Source organism: Enoplosus armatus, chromosome 23, assembly GCF_043641665.1.
Source record: "Enoplosus armatus isolate fEnoArm2 chromosome 23, fEnoArm2.hap1, whole genome shotgun sequence".
NCBI classification, from domain to species: domain Eukaryota; kingdom Metazoa; phylum Chordata; class Actinopteri; order Centrarchiformes; family Enoplosidae; genus Enoplosus; species Enoplosus armatus.
The window spans coordinates 10527150-10551753 of NC_092202.1; the positions used below are offsets into that span (position 1 = coordinate 10527150).

The 24604-nt window shown below is 41.7% G+C and overlaps 1 protein-coding gene across 1 annotated transcript in view; it reads right to left on the minus strand.

The window, feature by feature from the left end:
• Positions 1 to 24604, minus strand: part of LOC139306289 (ADAMTS-like protein 1) — a 55512-nt gene that overhangs the window by 17196 nt on the left and 13712 nt on the right. Inside the window, exons 3-8 of the mRNA XM_070930233.1 lie at positions 10441 to 10568; positions 4770 to 4815; positions 4157 to 4393; positions 2761 to 2887; positions 2405 to 2479; positions 1283 to 1440 (exon numbers count right to left, since the gene is read on the minus strand). Coding sequence (XP_070786334.1) covers positions 1283 to 1440; positions 2405 to 2479; positions 2761 to 2887; positions 4157 to 4393; positions 4770 to 4815; positions 10441 to 10568 — 771 coding nt within the window. The remainder of the gene's footprint in view (positions 1 to 1282; positions 1441 to 2404; positions 2480 to 2760; positions 2888 to 4156; positions 4394 to 4769; positions 4816 to 10440; positions 10569 to 24604) is intronic.

A 24604-nucleotide genomic window follows, 5' to 3' on the forward strand; every position in this document is an offset into this window, starting at 1 on the left:
AAGTTTTCAAAGGCGTTTCCCAGACTGTGGCCTGTATAATTTTTAATGTCCACTCACTGGCCCTTGTCCGAGAATGTGTGCTTGTGTGTGTGTGTGAGCATTTGTGCGTGTGTGTAACGCAGCAGAAAAAGATGTTGTAGCTATTGTGTCATGGCATTGTAAATAAAAATCCTATACTCCACTACTGAATTGATGTTGTAAAACATACTGTGAAAAAATGTGACGTTTGATAACCAGATGTATTGAATATCAATCAATCAGTATTAAGTGTGGCAGCCAAAGACATGAAATCGTTTGGCATCATCAAACAGAATGTGTGTGTGCTGCTGTTGTTATCATTGTATGACACACTGCTTCAAAAACATGGTGTCCCTCAGAGAGAGCAAGGAGACAAAAGTCATTTGCATTTCATATTTAAGTGGCTCACACGTACTCCGATATCTTTATATCTAAACATGCGAAATCAAATCTGCTTTGAACTCTGCGTGACATGGGGAGTTCACCGGGAGTTCACGGAAATAAGAACCTTATCTGAGTCCGGTTTGGCTGGGGTGCACTATTTTCAGAGCTTTGTATTGATAAAACTACAGTTTTGAGTTGAGCTATGGAAAAGACAACAAAAAATGTCCCAGTGACGTCGGCTGTTCAGTAGAGTGAAGTTAAGGCGCTGAAGTAACCACTTTGCTCATCTGAGACTTTCCAGCCTACAGAATTTAAAGCAGTATTCATTTATTTTTTGGGCCAGTTGGAGGCAGTAGAACAAGCTATAATCACATCACTGACATAGTATCTCCATATAAAGTTGATGTTTTGAACATGTTAGCAAACAGGCCAATACTCACTCGCTCTGAGTTGGTCTCCACCAACTCCTGAGGGAAATAACTGTCTCTTTAGCTGCTAAGTTGCTAGCTGCAAACTTTATCTGTCTGCCATTTGGTACTAGACAGGTAGCATTCAGTGGGTTTATCAGAACATTCTCTCTAAAAACAGCTACCTGCTGACTGGATACGTTGCGGATGAGGGTGGTGATGGTGAACCAAAACAGTTAAGCTGCAAGCTGTGAAACCAAAACAAAGAGCTGAAAGACGCTAACCTGCAAAGTTGCATAGAGCTGAGGGAAACTGAAAAGTTGGGTGATAATTCTCTTTGAAAAACTTGTTTCACATTACACATAGTAACACACATTACACACACACACACACACATACACGCATATTGTTCATATAAGCACATTGATTAGTGCAGCTTTTATTCACTTGAATTGATATATTTAAGCTCTTACTTTGACTGTGAAGTCCGCTCCGAGTGGACCAGTGATTCTCAGGACCTCCTTATCTGGAAGTTTCTGGAAGTCCAAGGTGGTGTTCTCCAGGTGGTACTGCCCTGATTTATCCAAGGCCACTTCATCTTTTACCCCTTGTAGAGTCTTACTCTCCACGTCTAGAGAAGAAACAAAGCAGAGTTGTCAGAACAAGGAAACGGACAGGTATGGTCTACTGCCACAAGTCACCACGCCTTAAACAAAAAAGCAAATAAGAGGAGATGTGATTAAAATGTCAAGATACTCAAAGGATGACTTTCATCTATCACAGACCTTTGACACAGACCTTCAGTCAGATCCAGTTACATAAAGAAGAGACTGACTTTGGCACTGCCAGGAGACTCATGTAGGTCTGCTAGCAGCCCAGCGCTGGAGTAACCTTACTTCAACCCTGGGCTAACAGGGTCTTGTGTGATTCCAGCAAGGACATTTAAACTAAAAACACAGGAACAAGCAGTAACCAGCAGCAGTCATCATCTGCAGACAGATGGTTACAATTTAAGTGCCCTTGGCCAAAAAGAACGGGGGGGGTATTTAATGAAAAAATCTGTCCATTCAGAAAAATAAGTTCTTTTTGGCCTGGCTCAGGAAACAATCTGTAAACTAATCGAGGAGCAAAGGATAGGTACAGAGATGGAACATTTGTTATCGATTTGATCCAGTGGGGAGTTTGATGCCAGTACTTTGACATTAGTGATATTTGCTGGAAGCCTTACAGGTACAACTTTTCAAAGCCAGAGCAAAGGGGAGAAATAAATACCTCTTCTGGCTATTCTGCTCCGAGCTACTTTTAACAGCAGTCTTTATGAAAGAGCCCAAAACGACATATACTTTGGAATAGGGAATAAAAGGTTAATTATAATTTGTTATTTGGGTGAGACATTCATGAGAAAGGTCAAGCAAGTATAACATATATAATGAAAAACTATAATGTTCTTTTCAAAACATAACATGACCTGCAGTAAAACTCACAGAGCACATGCAGAATACTTTTGCTATTTGGCAATAAAAAACACTGCCAAATATAAATATCATGTTCAACTATTTTGGATGGAAGGGCACCCTGGACCTACCAGGACTTACACAAGTGATCCGGGCCTTTCAGGACTAGACGTACATGACGACTCTTATAGGGGACGACAACAACTGTGTCCTCAGCTTGAGTGAGACAAACAGACAGAGGGAGAAAAATAGCATGCAATCAATACACATGGGAATGCAATAAAGTCAATATAATTACACCTGGTAACACAAATACGATCAGAACACAGACTGATTTGACTTGTATAACACTTGTAAGAAAGGTTAGAGAGAAATCTACTTTCTAACTCCCCATGACAAGTATGTGTGAAATTGGCGGAGCGCCTCTTTAACCAAGTAATGAGTTGAAATGTGTTCGAATTAAACAATCAAAAATGACCAAAGTAAAGATTCTTTACTTTTTCCTGACACATGCTGGGATTTGTAGTGTCCTCGCACCAGTCTGCAGGACGAGCCATCTCCATTGCAGACACCACAATTGTCTTCCTTGACTGTGCTCCCCAACTCATGATCACAACCTACAATCTATAATACACAGAGAAAGATAAACAACAAAAACATTACCCAAGACTTCGGCTGTAAAACAAACTCCAATTAAGGAGTTCTGCAAAAAAAAAAAAATTTAAAGAAAAATGTCCCAGTGAAAGTACTCATGTTGGTTCCTTTAGACCTTTAGAAAATTGAGTTTATTAAAGATATTGTCTTGATATTATGTAAATGTTATAATTAACTGATCCAAACAACCCCCTGGTTTCTTCCATAGTCATACCAGATCTATTGTTTGTATTTCTAAGATAGCATGAAACATCCCCTTTGAGTTGATCACGGGTCATTCCAAAAATGTTCCCCGCTGTTTTCTATTACACATTATCTGAAGCCGTCCGTAGTTGATTGATGGAGTTTTTCGCAATTTCTGTCGGTAAGACAAAACCAAAACCACAGTGTGATTCTAAGCATGGTAAAAGAGTGTATTGAAATCCTTGTGTGTCTCTGCACACACACAATGCCTTGGGATGTAATTTCATTCAACCGGAAAAAAATGCATTGTAAAGTATTTCCTGCACTGTCAGTCAAAAGCCCAATCTCAAACATTATTCTCATTGGGTATTCATTTGTAAAGCAGATGGCATGTTAGCATTGTAGGTCAACCGGCTGTGTAAAGGTTTTCTTGGATGTATTTACTTTTTGGCACTTTAATGCCACAACTTGTGAGTCAGTAAATATATTGTTGTGTTGACAGGAATATATAAATTAATGAAATATATTCTGCATTTCCCTTTTATGGGCATGATTGAACAGTAATGTTTTTTTCTCAAAATGAGATTTTAGGTCAGCACTTCCTGAGAAGAGGTTTACAGTTTGGGCCAAAATATGCGTTTCCTTTTTCAAATAGCTTCCTTTTCATTATTGTTAAATCATTTGTATTCTGTAAAGTAGTCTTAAACTGTGAGTCCTTAAAATGCATTTTCATAAAAATCTAAATATGTTTTTTATGCATTTAACATACATTGCATATTTGTCCTTATGTTCTCCAAGCCCGTAACTGCTCACAACACACTGGAATGAGATTGTACTCTGGAAGATACATTTGTCAGATTTTCCTCAGAACAATTGATCTATATCACATTTTGGTTTCTGAGAAGTCTGTCTTGGGACCCCTAAATTGTGCAAATGTCCAAACGAAGCTAAAGTAGTTTTTGACTTCTTGCGATTTCCACAATGGATAAATTAAAACAAATAAATCTGAACTCCTAAATGGTATGAAAACAATAAAGCTCTGATTCTTTCTCCTACCTGGCAGACTCCACTGATACACATGTCCAAGGACTCGGTGTAACAGCGTGTCCCATCCAGTACCTTGGGCGCCAGCTCCACCACAAGGCCCGAGCCCTTGGCTTTGCACTTGAGAGTGCAGGGGTTGTCCGGGTCATTGTACACAGGCAGCCACTCATGGTACTGACCCTGGTATCGCACGTCTGCATGAGCTGAACACTGCTGGGCACGGAAATCACCGGCATCAGGAGGGCAATCCTGAGGGTGAAAAAAATATTTAGCTAATTCCTATAATTAGTGCAAAACATATCACTCTATTGCAAAATGTGTGTGGGAAGAGGAGAGTTCCCACAAATCTTGGTGGAAGGATTGTTGAGACTGTGATTTCTGAAAGTCAACGTAATGATCATTATATTATATGAAAGCAGAACTAGTTTGACGTTCCCCCTCCACAACTTCTCACTTTCTCTCTAACAACAGGATCCGAGATCACCAAATTACACCCTTAACCATAAACCTTGGTAATATTTTCACAGTTCCACCACACTGAATTCTCAATCACAATTTAGCATTTCAGTTTTCTTTTTCAATAAAAACCACTTAAAAGTTCTATTGACAAGTTTGCTGAACTTACCACATTACTGCATGTGCGATATTTGATATTCTGCCCTTCGCAGGTCCTGCAGAAGACAAAATGAACATGTGGGCAAACTGGCTTCGGGGGTGAATGATAAAACAAACCATAATGCACACCAATCATCTTCGCCCAAGGCAGCTGGTTTTCAAACGTTGTCTCTTTATCGGTTTTTGAATTGCTGAGCAGCGATTGGAATCCTACATTAATGATGTGGCAACCCACAAAGACGAGGTCTGCGTCTGATTCACATAATGTGACTATGCATAGATACAAGTGTGTATGATTGGTTTCAGAAGCGGGGCACCCAATGAAGCAACAAAGTGATTGCTATTTCCTACATTTCTACCACTCCAGCAAATAACAAGTTATGATGAAAATGGCTATCACAATTTGATATACAAGAATGGTGTAAAACAAAACAAGACAAAGAGTCTACAGCCATGTTAGCAGCTCTGTGGGGCTGTACTTAGGCCAACGTTGCCATGCTAACCTGCTAACACAGAAAATAAATAAAACAGGAAAATTCAAACCTTCACAAATTCAAGATGAACTGGAGGAAAAAAACGGGAAAAAAGTTGGAAAACAGGAGTCCATAGGAACTGAAAGTGATCAGTCTTTAAACAGCTCCTTGCTTTAAAAACCAACAGTACTGCACATACAGTAGTAAAGCAGACACTGTAGGGCCCTCTGAGCTGTGTCTGCTGAACAGATTGGAGCAGTTTGGATCCCGACTCTCTGCATGACAGTCTGCAGTGTCTTTGCCCAAATTATGGAGCAAACCACTTATTGAAAATTAGGATTCCTTTGTGCTTTGATGCTGAGTGATGATAAACCATTGATCGTGACTATGATAGGCCAATTACCCAAGACCCCAGTGGAAACTAATCAAAGGATATTCTTTTGAGTTTGGGAATTTAAGAGGAATTCCAGTGTCATCGGCCCTTAGCTAATCTGGAACCATGATTGGAGGCAACATCGCAGAGCTTGGACTCACGGATGAACGAGGGCTTGAAGACTTTTACAGTATTATTCCAGAGAGCGGAGGGAGTGGATGTGAAGTGTGTGGCATGGCAAGAACATTAGACCCTGTGACGAATCCAGACAGCCCCCTTTGCCAAGCCAAACAGCAGGCCTTGAACCCAAACAAGAGACTTTCAAAGAGTTGAGAGACAGGTAGCAAAGATCTGGATCAGTGGGACGAGCAATATATAAACTAGATGTTAAAAAAAGAGGCAAAATTTATTCCCTTTTCATTTCCTCTTGACATTACCCTTTTCATTTCCTCTTGACTTTGGAAGCTACAACATGGAGGCTAAGCAGAAGTAGGGCCGGGACTAGGGATCCATCATAGGTTAGGGAAAAACGACTTGGTTGAAATATCAGAATTTCTGGAGCACATAAAACATAACTCACAGACTATGACCCTGCTCTTTTCTGCCAAATATACACAAAAGACACAACTACAGAGAGTTTGCTCATCAATTAAATACACACAAGACTGCACATAGAGTAAAACTACCATCTAGCATGCCAATAACCAGACAAGAAATGAACTAAAATCTATTGTAACCATGAAAAAAATTCTTCTTATAATATTGGATATGCAGTAAAATTTGTCTGGCTCATAATGCCCATATATATGTCATCAGCTCTTCTCGCTAGATTGAAAGTAATTGCAACCAGGGCTCCATAATCTTTGCCACAATATTGATACACTTATTGTGTGGGCACATGCAAGTTTGTAAAGCCTAAAATATGCTCTTGCTGTGAGCTCTGCTATTGATCAGTTTGGGAAAATTGAGAGCAGTCAGGCCATCTATGAAGGACAACATGAAGTTGAGTTGCAACAGACAGCAACAGACTTCTTTTCTTCGTCAACTAGTTTGTCAGTCAGTCCTCTACTTCGGTCCACAGTGAGATCTCCGCAACTATTGGCCCAGATTGTCATGAAATATGGCATAAATATTCCTGATCCCTAGGGGATGATTTATAATGATTTTGGTGATCCTTGCCCTTTTATCTTGTTCTGTTCAACACTTTGATCCATGAGATATGTATTTTAAATGTAATGGTTGATTTTTTATTCGATATGAACTGACGTTTTTGTAACCCCTAATATTTTCTCGAAGGCAACCAGTTTCCCCTTGAACACAAGAAATATGGAAATCACATGGGAAGATTGCAGTGAAATTTACTGCGCACATTCATACTCCCAAAAGGATGAGGATTTTCCAGGTTGGACCCTCAATGACTACTCCTTTAGAACTACCTTTAAGCCAAAATGTCAACTTTGCATGCAAGGTATCTCATAATCTAATGGGCAGACTGAGCACATTCATGCTCCCAAGGGGTTTAAACTCTTCCCAAACGTTTTTAGCCATGCCAGTGATGTGGCTCTACCCCACTTTGGTCCACATTGAAATACCTGAATGCTTGAAATACACCAAAGCCATTCATGTTCCCCTCAAGATGAATTCTAATAACTTTGATGATCCTGTAACTTTTTGTCTGGACTATCATATTTTGTGGTGTAATGTAGGCATATTGTTGCCTTCAGGGACTACTAGCAAGGTTTGGTGAAGCGAGGTGTTTTTATCACTGCACAGGCCACACAGAGGGTGGTCCCCTATACTGTAATGTGAAGACATAGTCAAGGTGCCAGGCCCAACTTAATTAGAGCAAGTTAATTAGTCACTGCCTTGGGGAAAATCACTTTTAACTTTAAATACCATTTAAAGATAGACTTTAAACACAGCTGTGGTATTGCTTTGGTGAAATTGCAAAATGCCACAGTCATTTAATGGCATTGCCTGTAATTTCTGCAATTGCAGAAAGCAGCCTTATCAGAGATTAGAAGTTTTTTGCAACTCTTACATACTTAATTTGTTCCTTGCCCCTGCCCAGGACTGCTCATCTTTATTTCCTGATGGTGGGAGGTTATCAATGGGGTACATGACATTTTAAATTATTTAAACGAAGTCAAAATAAAGTTGATACTGGCTTTTTATGAAAAGAAATGACAAAAAAAAGACTAATATCGGAACTGTTTGCCAACCACAGGCCTCATACATAATAGAACAGCACTTTCTCTTGCCATGACACCCAATCCATATGTCCACACTTGCTTCAAACCAGCTATGCTGTTGTTAATAATGGAGATTGTGATCAAGTGAAGTGTGTTGTGCGGGTGGGACTAATGAGGGCCAGGCGATCTGTGTTTAGTCTGTACTTTGCATGTGCCCTTTTGGGAGGTTGTCTAACTCTTGTGCGTTTCTGCATTAGCAGTGGGTCCTACATATGTGTGTGTGTGTGTGTGTGTGTGTGTGTTGAAAGGTCAGAGAGTTGGAGTGGTATTGGTTTGGAGGGTGTTGCAGGCCCGTTTCCAGTCTCTCTTTCCAAAGAGTCACACACACATAAGGGGCCTTGTGCTGTGCTTTTTAATGACGCCGTTTGATCTGCCACCCGGTTCCAGGCTACTGCTCCCTCATTCCCACGCAACAGCAGGGTGAGGTGGGATGAGGTGGGACGGAGGGTCCTGCCATTTGCTCAAGGACCCCATACATTACTTCTACCGCCAAAGGACACATGAGTTTGTAAACATACCCGCCTGGGCTTACATGAGCATGTATGTCTACACATACACACACATGCCTACATCCCACATGGAGCTCAAACCCCAAACACCTCTTAACACGTCAATTGCTTTTACAGCCAGTAGCATTTTGAGGTTTGCCTGACCAAAGAATTCTGGGCAGGCAAAAATAAATGGCTGCTGCTGATATCATGAAATGAACTCCTCAAAAAGCCATTGACCTCAATGTTTACAGTGAAGCACATGGGGGGTCTGGAACTTGAAGTTTGAGGTTTTGACAGCCTTATGCTTCTCAGCGTAGCTTCCCAGTTCCAGTGCAGACAGATTCATGGTTCTGGCACACTGGAAACACCTTATTGTACATCTCGATTGTGACCTCAGATAGTAGCTGTGCTGTTTTGTCAGTGGGTCTTTGGACAGTTGCTTTGTTTTATGATCTCACTGGCTGCTCCTGTCACTGCTGGAGCTCCCTCCAAAGCCCCCAACGGTGAAACAGAGGTGACTTTGGCAGCAAAGCTCACTGGCTACCTAGACTGAGAGAGCAATTCATTTGGGGAACTGTAAAATAGAGGAATGCAGTGAAGTCACCCTGCAGCTATTTACCGGTCTATAAATGTGACAACGTTTCTATGGAAAACATACCCTCTCACTCCTTCTGTCTCCTTTTTTTTCTCTTGTACCTCAAATCCAATTGTAATTGACAACTTTGCCCAGTACACTTGCCCTCAAGCTTTAATCTTGAAGCCCACTGGGTTAGCTTGAAGCCTAACCAACCGGGTGACTTTGGCTCAAGGATGAAAGGACCGAGAGGTCCAAAGTGCAAGTTCCAGTTCGTCCAGAGATTTAAGCCGAGATGATGAGCAGTGGGAATCCAACCAATGTGGGTTCATTGCTTGCAGAGCCTAAACTTTACCACAGAAAAGAGTTACTAAAAGTGACATGTACTTTGGCAAGAGACATTGATTGTTATGCTCTGATTTGTGAAGAAACATGTCCGGGCCATTAGGGAAAATCAGATCCCGATTGTCACTGATGAATTCAAGATTTAGGCTTGTATGGCCGTCTAGACAGTTTTAGGTGGTGGATGGGCAAGTGATCTCAGTGGACCCCTCAGGGCTATTTAACAGTCATATGTATTTTGAGCACTCCCATTACAGCCCATGGGAATGGAGAAATTGGTGAGATTTACTCACACTATTAGGGACGCTGTCTGGATTTATTTGGCAGAACGGCCGTGAGGAACAGAAAAGGACCCCCCCCCCCTCCCCCCCACCCCCTCTCCTTCCCTCTCTTGAATCTTAAAGCCATGATATGGCACTTTAATGGAAACCAGTCCAACCCCAGTCGGGACTTTGCTCTTTAAAAGAGGAGATTACGTTGGATAGTGTCTGAACACACACTTACAAATTGTCTATGTGATGTTTCCATTTATCTGAAAGTCAGTGAGGTTTCTTAGGAATTATACATATTCATACATATTTACTGTATATCCTCCTCTTCTGTGATGTAAACATTAATCAAATATTATCAAGGAAGACATCGTTGAAATTACTTGTAGTTTGTGTCTTAAAAGTTATTTTATCATCAGGAATCTATGGTTTCACATGCAATTTCAGACCAACTCCGATCAATGTACCGCAATAGACTTGACGGGTTTAACTCACTAAACTGGGCTAAACTTATCCAGGTTTTGAGAAACCTTAGCCTGGCATTGTTATACCTGGATACTGTTATGACCATGTGTACAGTGATATGAATAATCAGGTTTATATGTTCCATATAAACACCATATCCGGAATATGTTCAAAAACAGGATAAGACTCAAAACCAGGATACTAGTGTGCATGTAAACACACAACACACAAAAATTTGTATATGGCACAAGCAAGCATTCTGCTGTCTCTATTGCCAGTATTTTCCAGGCAGCACCCCTATCTCAAATGGGGGATGTTGCAGTAGACATTAGCATTACAAATGTTGTACCACATATTGCACTATGCAAAAACACGAGCATCACCCATAGTGACATACATGTTTCATGTATGTACCAGGCTCCAGGGTAAGAGGTGGCCTTACTTGGAACTGAGGCATCGTCTGAGGGAGTATGAGGCGCCTCCTCCACAGGTACGGGAGCATTCACTCCATGAGCCCCAGGCATCCCACAGAGTGTCTCTGTCCTCCTCTGATCGGGCTGTCCGCGAGCTCTACACACCAGAAAAGGAAGTGAAGAGTTTATACACATGAGTTATCTGTCATTGGCATCCTTGAGCAGCTTCCAGTTCACATTTTCACTATTATCAGCTCCTCCATTCATACCAATGCTATATTGTCATTGTATATACTGTTATTATTCTATATTGTTTGTCTTAATTTCTGCCATGACCCATCCAAACATTTAACATGATACAACTGAGTTAGGTATGTTCTAATCTCCCTTTTGTAATGGAAGCAACTTGCATGCGTATTCCTCAGCCATATGAGTGGCCTCCTCCATTTAAGCAAATTCTCTTGCAGAGCACACAAAAAAGCCAGAACTGCTAGTCCAGAGCCTGAACTAAATCCAAGGAGCTGCTGAAAACGAAAGTGCATGTGACAGGATGAGAGAGACTGCAAGGGGAAGTAATCAAAAGCTCTCGACTTTTGCCCCTTTGCATATTTCAAATGTCTGAGTCATCCTTTAGATTATGAAATGTTCGTCCTCTCTTAAACTTCGTGGCCTCGCTTGTGTGCCTCTCTCTGTTAATTGCATCATGCTGTATTTGGCAGCTGAGGTAGGGATATTACTGCGGGATCCAAGATCAATATTATGAGAGGATGAATTTTGCGACTGCAAGGACGATGTGCATCTCAGATGTAGAGTAACAGCCAAAAAGTAAAGCTCCTCTCCACCCCTCTATTTTAGACTCTTTTAACCCCTCTTCGTCTTTCAAGGCCTTTTGTATTTTGAGATTAGCTTTGACTGGACTGACTCACCTTGCTCTAAAAAAGCTGTTTATTTGTAAGGCTGGCACTGTCACCTGATGTGGATCATCTACTGCTCCATATGAGTTGTTTCTTTCTCTTGGCTTTACTCAGCAGCCTAGTTCCTCTCAATGCACTTTACAGAACTGACTGAATGACGTTAGAGAGCTACGTTGTCAGAATACCTGGATCAGATGAAGTGAAAGGAAAAAAGATTGCTTTTGCTATCTAGAACAAGGACAGCTTAGCTCAGTGGAGGTATTCTGAGACTGAGGCCAAGAAAAAACTGGTTCTATACCTAAATGGGTGAAAACCTGGGTAATGGAAAAAAGACTGAATCACCCACCTCCTATGGTAGCAGGAATGTGGTTTAAAAGACTAGAGGTGCAAACACATTCAATAAAATAATCTGCCATTCAAAAGAGGTTTTGAGGCCATGAAAAGGAATAGATGAATATAAGAGAAAATTATCATTTTCCACAATAACCTGAACACTTGGGCAGCTTTTCTGGTGTTGGAGAACCATGAAAGAATACTTTAAGATAGCAGAAATGCAGCTTTTGTGCGCTTTAGACAGCCTCCCACCACGGGATCTTCACAGTTTGTGCTTGCACATCCAGCAGGGTTTTTGACGGGGACTTAAAAATCCCAAATCCTGCAGATTAGGAGTGAAATGCGATGCACAACGAGCCCACTTATGCTGAACACCCTGAATAAAGGGGGAGACTATGAGAACTTCATGAGTAACACCTGCTCTTAAAAAGATTTATGCCCGCTGAGCTGACAAATAGTTTACAGTGAATGTCTAGCCTTGCATTTGTGATACACAGCCTTGAGATTTTAGAGGAAAAACTCAAGTTATTTTGACCTCTTTAGTCCCCTTTTCCCCAACAGCATGGCATTGTGCTTTGCCTACAAAGATGAATGGCTCTTGCAGAGGAAAGTAGATACAAGGTAATACTGCCTTGATTATTTTCTTTGGGTCACGGTAGCAAAAACATGCTGTATGCTGCGGAGTGGGGTGGCGGGTTCACATTATTAAAAGTGCGTGGGGACTGATATAAATGGCTGTCAGTGCTGATGACGCCTGAGGAACAGCAGAGGGGAACGGCAAGACCTAAACATGCAGCCAACGGAGCATGCAGCCAAACATATCGGCAACGGCGCTACTTTCTGAACGGGCCAACTATTTCGATGTTTGGATCCACGGTAAATAAACACAGGCTGCACTCTGGGCAGCCCGGTTAGCACACCACCTTAATTCTCCTTTGAAAAGCAATCAGTGAATTTTGCAGTCAATTACGGGCCGGGATGTGTGTGTTGCAAAGCCAAGAGAGCCGGAGGCATAACAAGGCTGGTGAGGAAAGAGGAGGGGAAGTAGATGAAGGGATGGAGGGATGGAGATGAGGAGGTTGTTTGGCTGACTGTGCTGCTATTGTTCTCAGTGAAGGCGGAGGAACACAAGGCTCCGCTCGTCGGACGGCCGTCCTGCTGGGATTTAGATCCAATAATCAAAAGGCTCGGATATCCACTTGGAGCCTTCCTCACCCTCCATCACCACACCTCCCACCTCTCCTGCTCTGATCCCTCCAGGGTTTTATCTGCCCCTTAACAGCACCATTTACACATTAAAGCATTGACATTTATACATATTTGTTCTTCGGCTCTTTCACTACAAGAAAAACAGAGCAAACATATGACCAGAAAGGCCCCTTGGCTGTCACCCATCCCATGTTTTCACATCAGGTGGAAGAGAGGAAATGAGCATATGATAAAAGACCAGAGATCTCCTCATTATATGTTATTCTGATGGACAGATTCTATTTAAGTCACCTGTCAGCAGCTGAGACTAAGGACATTTTCCTTGAAGATGGAAAATTCCTCGACAGGGGAAAGAAACCTGACTCTGGTGCCCTTTTTCGCAGACTGTGTCAATATACACACGATGGCCTTTTCAGTCGGCAAGACATACGATATTTGCACATCTGCTGAATCCCTTGTTGTCTGCTCGACGCTGCACGGCACTGTATTCGCCGTCATGCCGCAAGCGAGGCAGCCACTGTAATGTAACAGGGAGTCCCAACCACGGGCAAAAACAGCTTGCTGACCTGCGCACGCATGACAGGTCTACTTCTGTGACTCAGATCAAAAACACAGAGGAGGAGGCACAGTGACGTTTCAGCAGGAGTAAACAAGACAAGTCGGGTCACACTAACTGCCCTGTTAAAGCTGCTGTTGAAAGGATCTGAAGAGTGCATTTCCACCCCACAAAGTCACATAATCACAAAATACAAACTGTTTGTGCACACACACACTTCTACTTGTCTATCAGCACACATGCTTTCTGGTGTGACAAGTATCTTCAGGGTATTCATTATGAAATAAAAAGAGAAATGACAAAAATATCACTACACAAAATGAATTTTTGCAGGATGAAAATAGTAAACAATACAGTACCAGGATGAGAAGAGCTGTCACCAGTAGCTTGCAAGATAAATAATCTTGCTCCATGCCTTTTCAAAGGGTGTGAGTCAATCTCTCCAGTTCTGACTGTGTTTGTTTGTGTGTGTGTGTGTGAATGTGTGTGAATGTGTGTGATGCCCTCCTCTCTGGGTCACTCTGTGTGTCCTGTCTGCCTGCCGTCTCCACTCTGACTCGCTCCCGTTCTTCCTCAGGAGTAACTTGGGGAAGGGGGGGGGGGGGGGGGGGGGAGGGAGGAGGACTGGGAGCACATGTGTATGTGTGTGTGTGTGTGTGTGTTTTTGTGTGCGATGCGTTAATGTGGGGGGAGTAATCGGGGGGTCCTTCAGGTCTGGCACACTAGCCAATCAATAAATGGGCCTCAGTCAAGCGTGCTAGTTCAAACAAGGACCTGGGCCAGCTGCAGCTTCACAACTTCACACGTTTGTGTGTGTGAGACCGTCATAGAGTAGGAATAATGGCAGGCAGACAACAATTGTAAACCAATTTTCTTCCCCCTTTGATTCTTTCCACTTCTTTGCCTGATATCTCAAATTTCTGCCGCTTATATTCCTCTCTTTTTCCTTCCCTGCTTGCCTTTCTCTCATTTCACTTCACTCATGCCACTGTTTCTCATTTCGTTTCAGCTCTGGACGGCTTCGCTCTGTCTACTGCCAGCACTCTGTTTTTGGAAATCTGTCACACAGAGCGAGCTAATCTGCTAGCATGTTTACTGCCGGTTGACTAATCTTGGATGTGGGTTTGACAGTGTTGTATCTTGAGAAAAAAAACTCAACAATTTCCATGCATTCACAGATATGCTCCAAACACATATCTTAACAAAACTGAGACATTAGGGAGTGCATGACTTCATGTCCAAATCCTGACTGTGTTTCGCTTCACAAGGAGTTACCTGTGAGAGCCCCATGGAAATCAGATGACATAGTCTGGTCACTGAAGCTATCAGGATAGACTTCTCAGCCATAGCGACTTTTTTTCTATTTCTTTATGAGCTAAAGGTCTACTTCAATAGAGCCTTTCATAACATCTGGCAGTTTAAGCCAGCGAACATTTGCACTGTGGAGGTGGGGAACAAGCCAGGTGTCCCCTGGAGGGACAATTCCTCTGGTTATGGAGAAAAACAACCGGTAAGATGGACAGCTCTTGGCACAGAGGGAATATACTATACACTGAGAAACTTTCCAGTTTGAACGTTTGCAATGGCAAGACACACAAAACAAAAGCTGAAACAGAGAGTAAAAAAAAAAAAAAAGAAATAGAGCAGTTAGTGCCAACCCAGTGGTGCCCCTTGATGTGACTTACAAGGTAGCAGGCTATCAGTCAGGCATTTCAACCCCGACGTTCCAAAGACAATAAAAACTCTGTGCCCTTCAAATCAAGACTTCAAATCCACCTCCCAATCAAACGCCACATCAAAAACCACATAATTGCTATCAATTAAGGCTGCGAGGAATGCGCTGTTCTCCTGAGCAAATAGTCAGCAACCTTAATCACAACACTGGAGCGGATGTCTCGACACTTAACCAGCACACACACACACACTTTTTATACTTGAGTTATACACAGCAAACCCGTCTTGAAGTCTTAACTTGCTGCTGACAGTATGGGACTTGGCTTGTTTGACTTGGTAGTGGGGAATGTCTGTACATTCTGCGAATTGGGGAATTATCCGAAACACACATCCACATGCACACACACTCAACGATCCACTTAACCCCGGTGATTTTTTGCGGTGCCAGCAGGGAGGGACGTGGACGTGCGCGTTTTCAGAGGCCGAAACAGAAATTATACCCCCTTGCACCCTTAATCCATAACCTTCTGATATTTGCTTTCAGAAGAAACCCTTCTCATATTTGCAAATGTATGACTACAGAAAATAAACTGTGGCATCGATGATGTGCCCAGAGTTTAAAACCAAACACCCGAGGAGGAAATTAATGTATTTGACTGACACGCACTTGGAGCCAGTTCTCTACCACAACATTGCTGGAGGTGTCTCCTGACAGTTTAAACAATAATCCATGAAGACGGTGAGGTGAGAAAAAAACGATATAGTGCATTGTTATTCTACAAAAGGGCAGGCTTGGATATTAGGTTGCGCGAGGGAAGCATGCAAGATTAGGCGAACTGATTGTCCACAGACAGACACACATTATTTTTGTAGATTTGTAGATCATTTCAATCGGTTATGATAACATTGCACTCCCTGAAGTAATTGCTGAGATCTGGGAACACGGGAAAAACCCTTCAAGAAAGTCCAGCAGGGCAAGACAGAGGAGCATTCAGACCATCAGACAGGTTGTAAGGAACAGATTCTCTAAGCCACTTTATTTGGAGGTAAAATCAAAAGTGCACCCAAAATAAAAATCCGTCATTGAAGTAGAAGAAGACAGCCTGCAAGACAAGGTTCACGTCACATACATCTGCTAGCATGCTTATTGCCGCTTGACCACTTTTAGCTGGGGGTTTCACAAAGTTGTTTTATTGGTTTTCATTATAGAAAAGTCACAATGGATACATGTCAGTCAGTAACTGATTATTGAAAATGTTAATTAAATGTGTGTTGTGTTTTTACAACAGAATACAGAGAAAGGACCACATTATGTTCCTGTACTGACCAAAAGCTGAAATAAATCAAGTCAAAAACTCTTCCCAGGTTCCCTGTTGAGATGACTCATTTATACAGGAATGAGGTTGCTATCCAAAATGTTAAGAGCATTAAAGAGCTTTGCTCACACACTATCCCTCACATGAAGAATGATGTCTGCAGTCCAAATGGAAAATAATGAGAGATATTAGCCTTCAACCAAAGATGTAGGAAGTTGTACCACAGCTCTAAATTATCAGTCACATTGCCAGTTATTTCTTAGAACTTTTTTATTTTTCCAAAATAATATATTCTCGTGAATAACTGGCAATACAACTGTGGTATTTTTTTTAATATTATGCTTACAGTACTCATCCATATGTTTAAGTACAAAGTTTAAGAGTTATATCATATCTGTCATCAGTCACTGTGAGGTAAAATTACACTAGAAAAGCGCTCTCATGCAAAATAAAATATAAACGTAAACTGACAATGTTTTTCAGGTCTTGTAAAGGGGTCACCAAGTAGGCTTTCCAAGCATCAGAAGTTTAACCGATCCTTTCCTCTATTCCTCTGTGGAGGAATAAAGGGTCAAATTAAAAGATTGCCATATTATGGGGTGATGACCTGAGTTAACAGGCTTTGAGTTCTCAGAAAGAGAGACAAATGAAGCTAAAGTTACCAGGGACTGACATTAAGTTACACTCAAGAGCCCAAACCCTCGGCTCCCACGAGGGGACTTAAATGGTTCAGGCGGGATAAATGGTAGCCTCCCACCACCCCCACAAACGATGCATGTGCTCCAGGCATGATTTACACCAAAGCCATTGTTTAAAAAGCTTTCTGGGCCACAGTATAAAATGTTTTACCAGGACAGGGATTTTACGACCTGCAGCTGAAAATCAACCACACTTCCCTGTCCCCCCAAACCAGAGGATTAAAATAAAGATGTAATTCCCTGACAATCAGCTAAATCCCAATTCAAGCCAGATGGGAGGTGAACTGCAAAACAGCAACTCAAAGTAGGCAGTATTACGGCTAAAACATGCACTTTACAATACTCTTTATTGACTACTTGATTGTGATTATTTATTATTATTTAATACTTTATATGAAAAGGAGGTCAATTGAATTGTTGGGTCTACAAGTGATACAAGCAATATTTGGGTTCAGTATTTGGTGGTAATCTGAAGATGACAGATTTACAGAGCCATAAACACACCTTCTGAGGATATTGTATCATGGTGGGGGTGGGAGGAAGAGCAGTGCTGCATGCAAGGCCATTTTAGAGATAAATAATGTGCATGAGGGAAAGACGAACGCCAACTTGGCCTTTAATGGACCCATCTATACTGGCATACAGTCCAGCAGACCTTCTGACTGCAAGTCCCTACAGCTCTGCAGAGGAAGACATTTGTTCTGCCTGGATATTGGTCCCAGACCTTTTTACAGCATGAATGAAAAAATGATTTGTTTCTCAGAAGAGCAGCTGCATAATAAGGCCTTGTCAGTGTGCGTTGGTGGTTTCGACATTTTAAATAGTGAATACATTTTACATCTGCTATACAAACAGGACAAAGAATATACAGCAAGGTTAACAATGGCATCAGTATATTATAAATCAATGAAATGAATCTATAAAAGAGATTCTGTTTTGATAAGGAAGTTTGTATGAGTCCTACAGCCACATGACCAGCTCTATGAGGCTCGAGTACTTAAGTAGAATGACGCTTTGAGCTAAATGCTCACAATGACAAAGCTAAAATGCAGATGTTTAGGAAGTATAATGTTTACCATGTTCACCATCTTAGCTTAGCGTGTTAGCATACTAACATTTGCTAATCAGTACTAAACACAAAGTACAGCCGAGGGTGATGGGAATGTCATTCGTTTTGTAGGTAGTTGATGATGATGATGATGATGATGATGATGATGGTGCTGAAAAGTCAGAGGATCACCAGAGGTATTGGGGGGGCATGAACAAAATGTCATGGTAATCCATCCTGTTGTTCCAGTTGTTGAGACATTTCACTAAGAAACTAAAATGTCAACCATGAGGGAAGTCAGTAGGATTCATCCTCTGGGGAGTTTGAATGTCTGTACAAATTTCACAGCAATCAATTCAACACTTTCAGTCTGGACCAAAGTGGTGGAGCGACTGACAGATGGACTGACATTGCAAGGTTAACAATAACATCAATATATTCTAAATCAATGAAATCATTAATATGTAAATGAATTATTTCTGGATAAAGTTAACACGAGCAAAGACACGTCTGCTTATTTTAAAAAACAACCAAAAACATACTCAAGACTGAATATTTTATGATAATTCAGCGCACTCTTTATAGTGACGTTTTGAATAAGCCAGTAACCACAATCTGATTCCACCTGAGCAAGCCTCTAAAACTCCACATGCAGCCCACAGCGCAGAGGAGGGACGGGGTGCGTAATTAAGAATCAGCAGTGACATTTACTGCTTCCTGAAGCTGCGCTCATACGTTTTAGGCACCAAGCTTTTCCCATTAGCACTTCCAGGAGAGCTCATATGTTTTAGCAGCTTTCTGGTGATCGCACAGGCTAACCCCATCAGGGTCCCACTACGCCGCTCCTTAACCCAACCACTGCCACTGTGGCGTTTTAAAGAGGATATGACAGGAGGGGATGGGCATAAATTAGCAGTGTAAAGCCGCTGGAGTCGGCTAAACTGGCCCGCCAAGGTGGGCTGGAAGGAAACAGGGAGCGTGGGACCCCGCATCCAGATCTGGGCAGACGCTAAGCACCACAGCTTATTTATGGACTCCTAGCCAGCATCAAGCTTGACTGATCCCCTGTGCTTCAAAATGGAGACCATATTGCCATATCATCTGGATATTATAGCTTTACACACTTTTTCTGAAACTGTACTTTATTGTCTGAAAACACAAATCAATAAAACTAGCTGGCTGTAAACTTGACTTCACGTTAACAGTGGAGCACATGACTAAGGTCAAAGGGGTCACTTGTAGTGATGAACCCACAGAGACTGACACCGCAGCTTCCCTCTGCTCGACAATGTTTTGTTTTTTTCAGCCCACAACTTTATTGTTTTCCTGTTGATGTCGAGCGAGTTAAATTATCTCAAAACAAAACAATTCCCTGTGTTTATGGTGGTTCACTGGACCTCAAACTTGGTCTAATTGATGGCATTGCTTTCAAGCCTGACACCTGTAGCTGCCTGGCCTTCTGCCTGATTATTTGGACTTTGGATTCCTGCCTGCTCCTTGTTGGACTTGTTTGCCTGTTTTGGACTGCCTCACTGGTTTTGACTCTTGCCTGCCTCGTGGTCCTGTAAGCCTCAAACCTCATTTTGTAAATAAATCATTCAACTGCACCACTCTACTTCCTTTGTCTGCATTTGGTTCCTTCCCTTGCTGCCACTCTCCCTCACTGTTGTGACACAACAAGATATTGAATGATCTATCAAAATAACAATAAAAAGCATGTAGGATAAAAGTGCGTAGTCCAATTTCCATAGTTGACACTGTTGTATGAACAACATGTCTGTACATCCTCTCTCTCCCCGTCCTGTGAAACTGAACAGAAGACATCACTGCTCCATCTGGGGCTGTTCACGTTCGACATGCATCCTGGCCTTGTCGTCCCTTTTCCCCCTTAAGTCCTTCCTGTCTGAGTGACTCATTTGTTTTGGTTTCCTCATGCACTTCAAAATAAATTATTCTAAAGTTACATGCATGCTTTTGAACTTCTTTGGGGGGAAAAGAGGTCACTTCTTTTGTTAATAGAAAGAAGAAGCCCAGATAGAGAACCGCTCCCTAAAAAACGGCGCTTCTATCTGGTGACATAATGCTGCAAGTCAGTGGCGGCAGAAGTTATAACATGTGGGAACTGCAATCAGTAAACATGAGTATCAGTAATTAACAGCTTGTTCTGTCTTACTTGATACTAAAAAGCAGAGAGAGAGTGTTGTTGTGGTCAAACAAATGTCTGGGGAACAACAAGAGACATTAAAGTACAACTAGTACAATACACATATGAGAACCAGGGATTCTGCTGGGACTAAAACTTGTCACAACTTAAAGTTCATGATTAGGGAGCACTTTTGAGTGGTGGGGTAATGACTGAATAGTTCAGCCACTGTGACAGCAATCACAGTTTGGATTATGACCAAATCCGTCTGCTTAACTGCTCTTCACATGTTAAGACAGCTCTCTGGCTCGTCTGAACGTTTGTCTTTGTTAAGAAGTTTGATAACTTAATCCTCTGCTAAAAAGAAGGACCAAGTGTGCTTTGCTCCAAGATAGTTAGACCTAGTTTATGTGACTCTTAATGAGTACAAACCCCTGGACAGCTTGTTCAGGAGGCCGTCTGGGAAACGTGCGTTATGATGAAAAAAATATTGCAGCCGTTTGTGGCAATCAACACTGTGAAACCAAAGATTTTTGGCTGCAATAGGTTCCATCAGGATTGCAGAACTGTAAATATGACATCCAGTCATGTCAGGATCCGTAGTAGGAGAAAAAGGGAAAGGATATTAAAGCAAAAAAAATGCACATGAAATGGAAAACTTGGATTAATACTCAAAAACATGGAAAATGTGTAATTATCTACTCGACTAATTACTGCATTCATGACACGAGAGTTAAGAGAGATGAAGTTCAAAGCTGTAAAACGGGTTTTTTTGGAACTGTAGACGTGAAACAGGCTCTCTTATTAACCTCTTTCATAATTGCAAAACGAGACACAACAGTTCAACAGCAATCTTTTTCTAGCAGAGACACCAAGCAGCAACTCCAAATAAAAAAGGCACCTGGTTTGTCTCAGCGTCTTCTAATTCACGAGGTGGGAGTGCGGAGTATTTACACTATAAGCGAGTTGAAGCTCTTTTAGCCACAAAAAGACGTGTCTGATCTCCTGTATGTGCTACGCACAGCTAAGGTTTCAGTTTTGAACCCCAAAATTGAGTCACATCAGTAACATGTGCTTTTCATTGTCGAAAATGTATTGTGTGTTGTCTTTGGCTCTGAGTCGATCAGAGAAAGTGATAGTAATATGATGAAGGTGGTCAAAGGAGGCTCTAGCCCTCGGAGCGTCCTCTGAAATCGGACATTTTTCACTTGGTTAAATAATGATGCAATAATGAGGAGAGCAAAGGGCTGTGTGTGCTTCAGTTCCTTGTTATGACCTGTTCCTGACCTACAAATATGGAAACGATTAAAGAAGAATGGATGACACCTTGAGCACATTCCCTTTGAGGAACACAGAAATTCACTGAATCTATCATGCGCATGCAACTAGGTTTTCAACAAAACACTTCTCAGGCAATTCCTCATTTCCTGATGAAGGCTTGTCTCAGGATGAAACATGTTGGCTTTTCTTATTATTGTTGTGTGTGAACAAGCCAGGTTCAAATCTGAGAAAACTGGCTTGGACCTCAGTCCTTTCTGCTCCTCATTGCTGATCGTCCTGATCACTGCCTGTATGATAATCGTTCAAACTAAAATGCCTATGTCTGTGGTTATATATCAAGCTTTGTAAACCTATGAGAAAAACAACAGAAATTTAATCAAAGTTTGTGAATATGTAAAACAGAAAAAAGAAAAAAGTGAGACTATGTAAATAGTCACTCAACTACTCGAAAGAATGGCTTTTGTGAACGTCTGAGTACAGATTCAAAGCAGAAATATGAGTGTGAAAAAAAAGCACTTAAAGTTCCCATACTGTATGTGACACTGAAGTTACACATGCACACACACATTTCAGTTACAAGTACACATTTGACCCTTTATTATTATTATAATTATTATTATTATTTGATGCTGATTTTGGCTGTAAAAGCAAGGCCAAAAAAATAACAAGTGATAATATTAATAATGTTTTCATTTAGAGGTTCTACACATTCACAAACTTTCTCATGCACAGTTTACAACCAGAGGCTTTGAAATGATTTCTGAACGTCACAAACGCAAAATCTTATTGACCCTTATTTGATTCCATATCCGAGACATGACAGAAGTTCTTATGCTATCCCACCTCTCTGTCCATAACTTGCCATGGTGCTGGGAGCGCTGACAGCTCTTTCAAGCTGACACACTTCAACACATCAACTGGGCTTTGTCCTCCAGCACCCACATTTAGTGAGAGGAAACAATCCATCAGCCTGCCGCAGTGCAGCTCTGCAATCAAGCATTCCTCACCCATATGCTTCTGTAATCAGATGAGAAAGACAGAGAAGATGCAACCAAACTGCAAAACAAAGACACAGGGGGGGGGGTGACATGCATCCATGAGAATGTGTGAAGTTAGATGAATACATCATAAACTGATCATCATCTAATTTGGCTGACTTTAGGACTCTTTGTTAACAGGAAAGACAAGAAAGTGAATGAGAGACGGATACTGAGAGACTGAACAAGAGTGGAAAAAGAGCAGTGACTCATTTGAACCATACACACTTCCATTTCATCTGCATTTTCTCTCTTTAAGCCTCTCTCTCTCTTTCAGACTGTCACTCCATCAAGTCTTCTTTTCTCTTTCCATCCGTCTTGTATAAAATTAGCTGGCTAGCATTTCAGCTCAGCCTGTCAAAACCCATTGAGCAGATCACAGATATATATGGAAAAGACCACTCACGCGCCCGCCGTCCTGCCCCTTCTTTTCCAAAACCACTGGCATATCAAATACAGAGCGCTCACTAGTAGGTCAAAAAGGAAATATGGCCCACGGGACACATATTATGGTTTTTTGCACCAAAGCCTCAAGATAAACACGACTCAAAAAAATACCCATCCTTCCCTCCAAATTTCCCCTCAGACTCCTGCCCGACAGTGAAGAGGAGCTTTAAGGCTACTCTTTGCTGTGGAAAAAGCAGGACAGGCGGCTGTTGTACAAACGCAATGCCAAGTTTCAAGAAACTCAGAATCCAAGAAGTATGACCACAAGATAATGGCAAAAGAAAACAGCTGACATCACGGCTCTGTATGTAACCAGCGGCGAAACAGGAGGAGGCAACCTCGCCAACTAAAGAGGAGGACCAACGATGCCAACTGAATGATGTACGGAGAAATCATTAATCTGTCTAAGGGGTTTTAGCTCTGTCTTCACTAAGTAGTGACATGACACAATTATTAGATTACATTGGGATTATTTTCTAGGGATTACTTTATTTACATTCTTTGTGTAATATCATACATGTCAGTGGTGTCTAAAGCGGCTATAATTATGGACTGTATAAAAGAAGTGGACGTTGCCAGCGTGACGTCACCCATTGGTTTATGGACTACAGTTTGAAGCCACAAGTTTGGCATTTTGGCTGTCGCCATCTTGGATATTTAGAGCCAGAAATGACCATATTTAGAGAGGGTGGAGCTGGGGATCTGAGAACCTTGGGTCCTGGCTACGCCGTGCGACGTCACTACGAACAAAGTTAGCCTGTAAATGTACTTACCAGACAAAAACAACAGCCAACTCCTAGAGTGTCTTTTAGTACAAACGAATGCTGAACAAGAGATTTTTAGATGACCAAAATGTTACAATTAACCTTTCACGAACTGAAAATGTTCTGAGACAAAAAGACGGACAGCACCCAAAAACAACAAGCTGATGAACATAGTGGATCATGTAGCAGCTACAGAGCCACATATTTCCCTCAGGAGTTGTTGGAGAACAAAAACAGAGCTAAAAGGAGAGTGAAGATTTGTCAGGTGGACGCAAACTCAACTCCAAATGATTGATAATGTTGCTCCATATCTGCAGGATGTGTAAACCGTTCCTCAGGATCTGAGGATACGGCCTACACGACGGTCATGTACAGCACAAGAAACAAAACAAATGGCTTTTTCCACATCCTGAAGTCTGTGGGTAGGGATTGCACTGGGAAATGTCAAATTATCTATTATATGGAGTTACAGGATTTGTGCAATGATGATAGGTTTGCTGCTCGCCATGGAAGCCTGTATCTGTATCTGAGGGTATTGTGGGTAATGTGTTTGTGTGTGAGTGAGAGTTGGAGAGACAGAGAGAGAGAATAAAAATGAGAAAGAGATGAGAAACTGTCTGTAAGTGTGTAATATCTAGACTGTGCATGTTAGCATGCCAAGTAATACATCATTCCCTTAAATACACTTTGAGAAAAGTCAGTTTATATTGCAAAACTCAAGCTTTGGGCTATGTTCCTTTGTAGTACTGGGATGTGGAAATCACATCAAGTTT